This window comes from Diadema setosum, unplaced genomic scaffold (assembly GCF_964275005.1).
Source record: "Diadema setosum unplaced genomic scaffold, eeDiaSeto1 scaffold_41, whole genome shotgun sequence".
Classification (NCBI taxonomy): Eukaryota; Metazoa; Echinodermata; class Echinoidea; order Diadematoida; family Diadematidae; genus Diadema; species Diadema setosum.
This window is the reverse complement of record NW_027307667.1, coordinates 252115-262138: the sequence shown is the minus strand read 5'-3', so window position 1 is coordinate 262138 and position 10024 is coordinate 252115. Positions and strand designations below refer to the sequence as shown.

The following is a 10024-nucleotide window of genomic DNA, read 5'->3' as shown; positions in this document are numbered from 1 at the left end:
TTGAAAAGAATGAAAGATACTTGTTTGTGATGTTTCAGGTTAATCTATAACTTGTACATGAATAGGATGATTAATCAAACGCGAGTGATAATGTATTTATGCCTGTTTTTACTCGCACTGAGCACCTATACTCACATTTTATTGTATGATAGTGAGACATGTGTACATACACTGAATGACACCCCCTCATGACACACAGCTCGAGTTCATCCCAGTATAGCTTCATGTACAAGCTGCTTCAAGGGATTACTACATCAAGGTATCAAGGTATGCCATTATTGTTAGAAGCTCTTGAACTGGGTACACTGCTTATTTCCACAGCGAATGATGGATGTTCCGTCGTGCACAGTTCTAGATTGCATACACAACCACCACAGAGCACTCACGGCATTGGATTTCAGTTTGGCCTTTACTGCCCTAAATAATGAAATTACCCTTTGTTCGATAAGTAAGAACCTAGATTTTTTTTTTTTGCCCTGTGAAATCATAAAAAAATTCATGCATCCGTTTGCCAACGCTACTGTGTAAACAAGCACAATTTATCCAACCTTGTACTTTGAACCGACGTGTCTCCCGCCGAGAGAAAATGTATTGTTAACGATGTGATATAGATATGTACGCCACAAGGAAATTGAGATAATGACATTTCGACAAACCAGCAAGCAAATGGGTACGTCGAGGATTTGAACGACGCATTTACTTCTCCATTATATCGCTAATAAAAGAATCCCTTTATCCTGAAAAGGTGCAGTGTATGTGGTGTGTTCAACAACCGACATTGTGAATGATAATATTAGTGATAATTTGACGGGAGTAATGATTTAAACGTGCGGTAGGATGCTATACTCACTTTGTTTTATGCAAACAGTATGAAACTTTGTATAATGTGCGATGGATGGAAGATACGACCTCGTTCTCCTACTGACACTGACGTCGTTTACGTTCTGGTGCCCCACTGCAAAAGGTATGTGTAACATTTCCTAATTGAAACTGTAGATCTAATGCAGAAATCATGGAACAAGAGAAACTTGTTAAATTTGATTATTTTTATTAGAGGTTCAGATACCAGATAAGATTGACATCGCTAATTCTCTCAGTTTAGGGAAAGTAATATATATATATATATATATATATATATATATATAATATATATATATATATATATATATATATATATATATGTGACCCGCTACAACAAAAAGGTCCTAAAGTCGCGCACGGTCGAAGCCGTGAAAATCGAGTTTGAAGTCAGAGCATCATAATTGATCAAAACTTACGATTTTCTGATTTTGACATATTATTGGAGTCTGACATGTCTTCTATCATCTGTCGAAATTTTGAAGCAAAATGATGAAAGGAAAGACCTAAAAATAGCGTTTTTCTGGGCCATGTTTTTGGCGTTTCAACCAAGCAGAAACCGGTTCGAAAATTTGGATTGAGCGCCACAGATAGGCTCCGCCCCTAACAACGACCGGAGTGATCTCATTGGTCAGTTTGCTGCTTGCCGCTAACTGAAGCGTGAAGCTCGCACACTGCCAAGTCGACTGGTGCGTGCGGGCGGGGTGCGCTATGCCCAGCCGCTTTTCCTGGCATCCTGGTCACTGATTGGTCGGTGAGGAGACCGCTGACGCTGTGCTTGAATGAGCATTTCGGGGGTTGCTAGGGTTTGCCTTCTATTGTCCGGAGGTGAAAACTGACTTGCTGTCCCTTGATCGTGATTGCGTCGCAAGGAAAACTTTTAGAGCGCTTTTCTCGAAACAGTGATTTCCCATACGTCTCGACATGCTCTCTTTTAAACATCGATATCTCCGCAGCCGATTATTTTCATAAGATGTGTTATATATCAATTTAAAGCAGAAAGATTAGGGAATTTTGTCATGCAAATTTCAAATAATCGACCTCACCCGACTTTAGGATCATTTTGTTGTAGCGGGTCACATATATATATATATATAAATATATATATATATATATATATATATATATATATATATATATAGATATATATAAATATATATATATATATATATACATTTATTACGTTCAAATTCTCTAAGCGGAAGCAATGTTAAAAAAAACAATAATGAGAAGCTTTGGCCGCAGGAAAAGAAAAACACATTAGGAGGTGAATAGATTCAAATAAGGCAGCTGGTCTGGATAGCTGACTTTCGAAGGTTGCTGCTGCTGTTGATTAATGATTTTGAAAGTTGCGACGGGGTAGGATTCAAATGACTTGTCTTTCCCAATCTCTGTTTGACTTCCTTTGTTTTAAAGGTTTTCATGCCGATAACAATTTTCCCGAGTATTTAGCTGCTCAAGGTGAATTTTAACGTACTGTATATACAATTAGTGTACATGACTTTGTAATGTACCTTTGTCACGGCCGAGCAACTCTGTTATCATGGTTGTGGTGGCTTAAGCCTCTCCCCCGCCCCAATCAACTTCTTTTTACCCAGTCATCTTCATATTTGACATACATGTAAAACTAAGCACACTACTCAAGTTTAATTCCTCAATTTTAAATGCTCGAGGTTGCAGAATTGCGGCTCTATACGAACACATACCAAAATAACTGTACATGGACGATCTTTGTGAAATGGTTTTTGTGGCTATTGTGGCTTCCTTGTAACAAGTTCGGGAGTAACTGCGATGAACTGCGAAGCATGCATTATTCACACTTCGAATACTTTGTAATGAAATGTTGTTTCTAAACAATTAGTGTGTGAATGCATGGGATTCATGGGAGTGGCCGGGGAAAATTCAGACACGAGCCAGAGAAGTCTGGCAAATGAAGCTAGAGAGAAAGAAAAAGAAAATAGAATGGGGACAATCAAGTATTTATCATGCCGTGGTTGGTAGTTGCAAAGTATTGAAGTGTCATGAATAAGCAACATGCATGAGAACAGAAACGATATGCCTACTCCAAAACTAAAACTTTGTATACCTAATGACCGCATCTTGACCATTAATTGCCAATATCCTAATTCCATCATTCCCCACATTTTAGAAAAAGAATGTCCAGAATAATCCGATTGACTTCTGATTTATTTTTCTTCCAAAAAAGTGCTATTTTCTAACCTTTTTTTTTGTATCATGGAGAATGAGTAACAAGATAGACCTATAAGATCACAAAGAACCAAGAATAGAAATGCAACAATAATTCTCATTACAGAATGCACAACCCTAGAATTAACAGACCTATTTAGCAAAGTGTTGATAAAAAGAAATATTTTTCAATAAAGCATCACTTTAATTGAGAGATTTAACCTCATACAATGTATATAATACCAGCTGCATTCTACAAACGCGCTATGTTATCTCATCTCTCTTAATGCCGTGCATTCAACACTAAGCTTTCTGGTGTTCATCCAACCACAACAGATTACTGACTCTAAACATTCTATACACCCGTATCCTTGTAGGATTTTGTCCGCAGATTTTAATGGTGTATATTGCGAAATCATGATACAAGTACAAAGATTATAAGTCATAAGTCATAAGTTCTGCAGGAAATTGCTTTTACAAGGTAGTATGTGAGAAAGACTGAATACTGCCTGGAACAGAGAGGTAGTTTTGAATCTAAAGTGTTACCAAAGGGTGGACCCATTGTCATGAATGCAGTAATACATAAAGATATACATATATACAGATATACAAGCGTCATGTACCTGATCACGGACAAAGAAACATAACGTTAATCCTTGTATACATGTTAATGTGTTTAAATTATGTTCACGGAAGACGATAGCACATTCTTAGATTCAAGATGAACTTTGCCAATCCTAGCAATGGGAAAGAGTGCAAGAAATCAACGAAGAGGAATGTAAGCATAATATTTTGAATGCGGGAAATTTATCAAACATGGCAAAAGTAGAGATTCAAAGACAAAAGAAAACAAAGAAGGAAACCGCCCCCCCCCCAAAAAAAAATCAAACAAGAAAAAATGAACACCTATAGGATCATTTTCCACCACGAGCCATGTGCATGCTTATTTATTCTTAATTGTTTTATACACATGTCATATTCCATTATCAATATGCGTCTATCAAATTCGCCGTACTTGTTATGTCAGCTCCTAGTGAATAATTGCCTTTTTTGATTTTTTTTTTTTGGGGGGGGCGGGGGCATTAAAATGAGGATGCCACATTTGAGAATATATATACACAAATTATATGAATCCAAATATCTTTAATTTAAGTTGCTGATTATGTTATAAAAGTAAAGCAGCCAAAATTGAATTCGACAATCATGCATGCAGTTCTTGTGGTGACTGCTCAGGCCAATAAGGAAACTCTCAGATTTCAAAAAGTCCTACTAATTTATTACCGCTTATATAGATTTACATTTATACATGCTGAGATGGAAATTAGACGTCTGAATTGATAAAAAAAAAAAAACTGTGAGTAGAATAGAATGAAAACTTGTCCCACTCCGGACCTGACACAATTTTGAGTGAGCTCTATGGCTTGTTTCACTGCCCATAGTAATGATAACACGTTTACAGTAACAATTTTACGTTTGTTGTGCATATGATAAGGACTTTCTTTATTCAATTAAATTTCAATTCAATTCAATTCAATTCAATTTATTCGGCACAAAATAAATCAAAAGTACATTATGTACACAATAAAAACAAAAGCAATGTGTAAGCATACATGCACATGTTATGGAAATTAATGCCGGGACCCCTTTGAATCACCTGGTGCTTGTTGTTGGGGCTCAAAATATGGTTATACAAAATACAGTCGTTAAATGGTATATTTTGCAAAAATGAAAAGAAAAAAAAGTACAAAAAAAAAATCAGCCCTACACACATACACCACGTTCTTATCACACACACAGCGCACACCCAACACACTCATTCAGTAGCAATGTCAGGATCAGAGAAGTAAAGAGAAGAAGAAATTTGGTAACAAGCAGTCTACTCAGTCATGGATGCTGTTTGAATAGTGTTCTGAAGCGAGAAAGTGTAGTGCTGAACTTGAGATCTGGACTAATTGAATTACATTCATTTACGCCTGTAAAACGAATTGAAAGAGTTCTAACTGTTAAACGGGCTAATGGCATTCTCAGGCTATATCTTTCCCGAGTAGAATAATCATGAAAACACAAATCACATTTAAACATATCATGAAACAAAGTTGGGAGAATACTTTTATGATACTTAAACATAAACACTAATATATTAAATCGAACAAGGTCATAAATGGGTAGAATTTTTAACTTGACAAAGATTGGCACACTTGAACTGCGAGAATTCAACTTAGAAATCAATCAATCTTATCGCACGCTTTTGTAACATATAATTTCTCAACATGAGTTGTATATGTCTTACCCCATATTTCATTACAATAATTAAAATGTGGTAATATTATTGCATTGTACTAATATAAAATAAAATGTTTCTAGGTACAAAATCTACCAATTTAGATAACACTCCAACACATTTTGATACTTTCGAAAATATGTTTTCTAAGTGGTGCTTGCATTCAAGAGACTCATGAATAGAAATACCAAGAAAATCTATAATTTGAGTTCTTTCAGTCATTCCATTTTTAATCTTAATCAAATCAGAATTTACGGAAATTTTCTTTCTCTTAGAGTGAAATAAAACATACTTTGTTTTTGTAAAATTCAAAAATAAGTTATTACATTTAAACCATTCATTCAACGATTGTAATTCATTATTCAGGGTAAATATAAGTGTGTTTACATTTCTGTGATAATATGATACTATAGTGTCATCAGCAAAAAAAAAAAAAAAAAAAAATCAGTAGTTTTGAACAATTGACAATACATTAACATAAAAATAACAGTGGCCCCAGCACAGAGCCCTGAGTTACACTGATGTTTACCTCTCCTTGCATGGATTCGACACCATCAACCACCACATATTGCTTTCTATTCAATTAGAAAACCAGTGTAGAGGTAAAGCCCTTATTCCATATGAACATAGCTTTGTTAAAAAGTCATGGTGGTTGATGGTGTCGAAAGCTTTTGAGAGGTCCATGAACTCTCCACAACAAATATTACCTTTATCAATTTCTTGTAAAATATAATCAGTAAAATATATAAAATTCAATGAGGTGGAATGATTTTTCCGAAAACCAAACTGTTCAGGAATTAAAATATTCTCCATGGTAAGATAATCATAAAGCCTATCATACATAAGTCTTTAAAGTAGTTTAGCAAAAATAGAGAGGAGAGCAACAGGTGTATAATTTTCAATATTCTGTGAACTCTCTTTTTTACAAAAAGGAACTATTTTGGCAAGTTTAAATTCATTTGGCACTAACAGCAGTGCTCAATGACATATTAAAATATTACATAATTGATCAACGTTTGTTGGTGGTTGTTTCATACTATTCTCGACATGCCATATCTTTTTCTTATATAGTTGCTATGCATTTTGAAGCACCTTTTTGGAAACATAATATTCCAACGTGTATAACAAAATGTCTACCCATTGATTGACACACTTAACGTCTCTCGGAAGTTTGATGGAGGAAGGACTGTCATAGATATATAAAAGATTCCTTTCAATCTTCATTATAACATATATACCGTTTACTGTTTTTACTGTTTTGCTTACGAAATCTTATTCCTTGTTATCAGATTGTCTTTTAATTGGACTGGAATTTCATCGAAAAAAAAAAATCGGGTTTTTCTCCCTGACCGAAGTCCACAAGTGGATTTTCTGCTAAAAGCAACTCCTTTGTGTAACATTTCGTATTGGAGGTAACATGAGGTGGCAAAAGGAGGTTGTATATACTTTAAATAAGCATGCCATTAATACTTCGACGTATATTTATCGTCTAGCCTCAATGGTAGGCACCGCTCCTAACGTTCTGGGATGGAAAGGGGATGACATCCGACTACCGTGTGAGTTCCAGGAGGAGCCTGTTGCTGTTGCGTGGATCAAGGAGAGCGTCTCACATCAGAAGGAGACCAAGGCTGGATTCTTCGATGGGAGCTTCGAGAGCACAGAGGAGCGATTCAATGTCGACAAGAACTTCAACCTCCTCATCAGTGACTTGGAGGTGGCAGATGAGGGTCTCTACCATTGCGAAGTGGCTCTGCGCGATCACCAGATTTTAGAGAATTCCACCCTCATGACAGTTAATGGTGAGTAACATTTTTTTTTTTTCATATAGACTTTTTTCGGGAACAAGGGACAACCTTACATGAAGTTGATGAAATAAAAAAAAAAGAAGAAATGTAAATGTGCAAGCTAAATCGATTAAAAAATTGCTGACATAATAACAAATATGTCAGTATGAAACATATAACTTAGTGTGGCATTAAATGATAGTTGATAAAATAGAATTGTCTTCTTCACTCTGGTTGACGACATTATTATTACCTTTGTCTAATTCTGGTATTTTTGTAAATCTTTTCATATCCACAGTTTTTTTTTTTTGTCAACAAAACGGAGTAAAATGACAAACACACATTCTGCCGTTATGTCGTATCAAATCTCATTGATGAAGTCCACCTGCATTGTACAGTAACATGATAGAAAAAGTGAAGGGAAAAGATGTATTTCTGTGGATATGAATAAAGGGGCCATGATGCCAAAGTCTTAACGAGAGTCCTAGTAGACATATATCCAACTCTATTTTTACCTTAACTTAAATTACGGAATATTGGCCTGGGGGAATTGCTCAGACTAAAATTGATTGGTTATTTTTGATTCAGAGAAAGCCCTTGAGGATTATCAATTGTGCGTATTTTTTGGATTATACAAATGAATTATTTGTTTCCAGTAAATTACTAAAAGTTTCTGATTTGTATTTGTTTCACGTTGGAATTTTATTTATAAGTTGAACATTAACGTTCTTCCTAGTTTACTTTCCTCAATGTTTGTTAAAAACAGTGGAAGTCCATAATTACCCTACATGACACAGTGGATTATAACTTTCCCCCTGTTCGTACAGTTTTAGCCCTTGAGACAATTACTTCTACCAGCCCTTCTTTCTAGAATGAGTTAGATTCTGTTCGGTTGGAATCAAATTTTCGAGTTCCCTTAAGCAAATCTAAAAACCGTTCTTTTTTAATCCTACGTTTATATTCTTGCCGTGATCATTTGATGTATCTGTAGGAATTCGCAATAATGCCTCGCTCGGGTGACTAAATTTGCTTGACCAAAACTGCAACCTTATGTAGTATTGAAACCTTGAGTTTTATCATGAACATTACTATTTTGTACATACCGTAGATTTTATCATAATCTCAACATATTATTTCGCATATATTTCGTCATCTTTCGTAGTAAGCATGTTGTATTAGACGCCCATATTATAACTTTGGAACCTACATCCTACAAGCACTGCTTTTTAGTAGGTTCCTCAGATTACACATCATTATATTATATGTCCTTATAGGAGGACGAGAGTAATCAGGCCAGACATATTAAATAGCAAACATATCTCCGAAACACCAACATTTACACATGAAAACGTACAAAATAAGGGTGCCGTGTGCTACTATGATAAAAAGGTACTTCAGGTATGAATGTCTTCAATTTGTCTCCCTCTACAAACTAAATATCTTAAGATCGCAACTGCTGATCTGTAAATTAACAAACATGTCAAAAATGAAAGGAACCAGTGGGACTCGAAGCTGTAATCTCACTCCTTTCCGGGCAGCAACACTACCACCAGGCTGTCCCAGGCTGCCGGCAGTGACACGATGACCATGGAATAAATACCCAAGCTCCGGAATTATAACGTTAAGTTGTCCAAGGCGAAAAAGGCATTTAATATGCCTTGAAAATTTAAGGAAGAAAATGGAGTAAACTTTTCTTTTTGAGAAAGGAGGTGGGGCAAACACAACCCATGAAGGCTTGCATATAATGTAATCATAATTGTTTAAAAGTTTGATATTGTTTTATGTTCATGTGAAGAGTTTGTTTGCAAAAACCGATAAGTCCATTTTTGAAGATTTTGAAGTAAATATACGGTCTCTGTCATAAAGTACAAAATAATACCCTTTAAATGATATATTGGTCACAACATATAAAGGTATATTTTTTAAGTTACGGTCAAAAGAAGCAACAATTTTCTTATTATTCTCTCTATTTTTCTTGACCTTTAATCGCAAATATCTCCATTTGACAAATATGGACTTATCGGTTTTTGCAAACAAACGCTTCATGTATTCTTTGCTTTGCATCTCATTAAATTTTCAATTGTAAGGTCGAATCAGCAGTGCATCCAAACAACAATACGACAATCTAATCATATGTCTTGATATTGTATGCTGACAACGCCCCAACACTAACCCGACAATGACAAGTCATCAGTGCCGCAAAAGTAAACAATAAGATAGTAATAAACAGCAAACAAGACGTACTGTTATACAATGTTCATGTTGTTGGTTTCAATAAAGTCAATCATGTTGTTTTTTCCCCGAAGGTGTCAATCAACCTTCCATATTATGCTCGTCTGCAGGCCAACATAGTGCCTAATGTGCATGCCTGTATATTCCTTTTCGTGAAACCCCAGTTCAAATTTGAGAATGAACAGGTAGACCTATACTGCAAATCTTCAAAACCATAAATTCAAATAATATAATAATAGTATAATATATATATATATATATATATATATATATATATATAATGATAATAATAATAATACCCCAAACTCACTAAATTTAGGCCTTCTTTTAATTTAATGCAGTTATTTGGAGCAGGTTGCCTATTCACGAATTTGAATGACCGACGAGATTCCGTCGAAATGCTGACGAATTTCGTGCTCTTCTCTAAAATCTGAATGCTGCGATGGTGAATTTTAGAGTTTCGATAGTAAATTCGAATAACTGGATTTTGAATTTGATTGCTGATTTAGTGCTACGAGCGTGGAATGCGTGAAATCGAATGCTCGGAAAAGGAACATAAAGGGCAAAAGTATAAAATTGACCGGGAAAGCCTATAGACCTATTATTCTTATCATTGTATTATCATTATTATCATTATTATTATTAATATCAATATTATAATTAGCATTATTTTCAAGATAAA

The 10024-nt window shown here is 35.1% G+C and overlaps 1 protein-coding gene across 1 annotated transcript in view; it reads left to right on the top strand.

Moving 5' to 3' along the window:
* The first annotated feature begins 891 nt into the window (after positions 1 to 891).
* The window catches only part of LOC140245844 (uncharacterized), a 59074-nt gene continuing 49941 nt past the window's right edge, over positions 892 to 10024 (top strand). The window contains exons 1-2 of the mRNA XM_072325343.1: positions 892 to 964; positions 6820 to 7125. Coding sequence (XP_072181444.1) covers positions 892 to 964; positions 6820 to 7125 — 379 coding nt within the window. The remainder of the gene's footprint in view (positions 965 to 6819; positions 7126 to 10024) is intronic.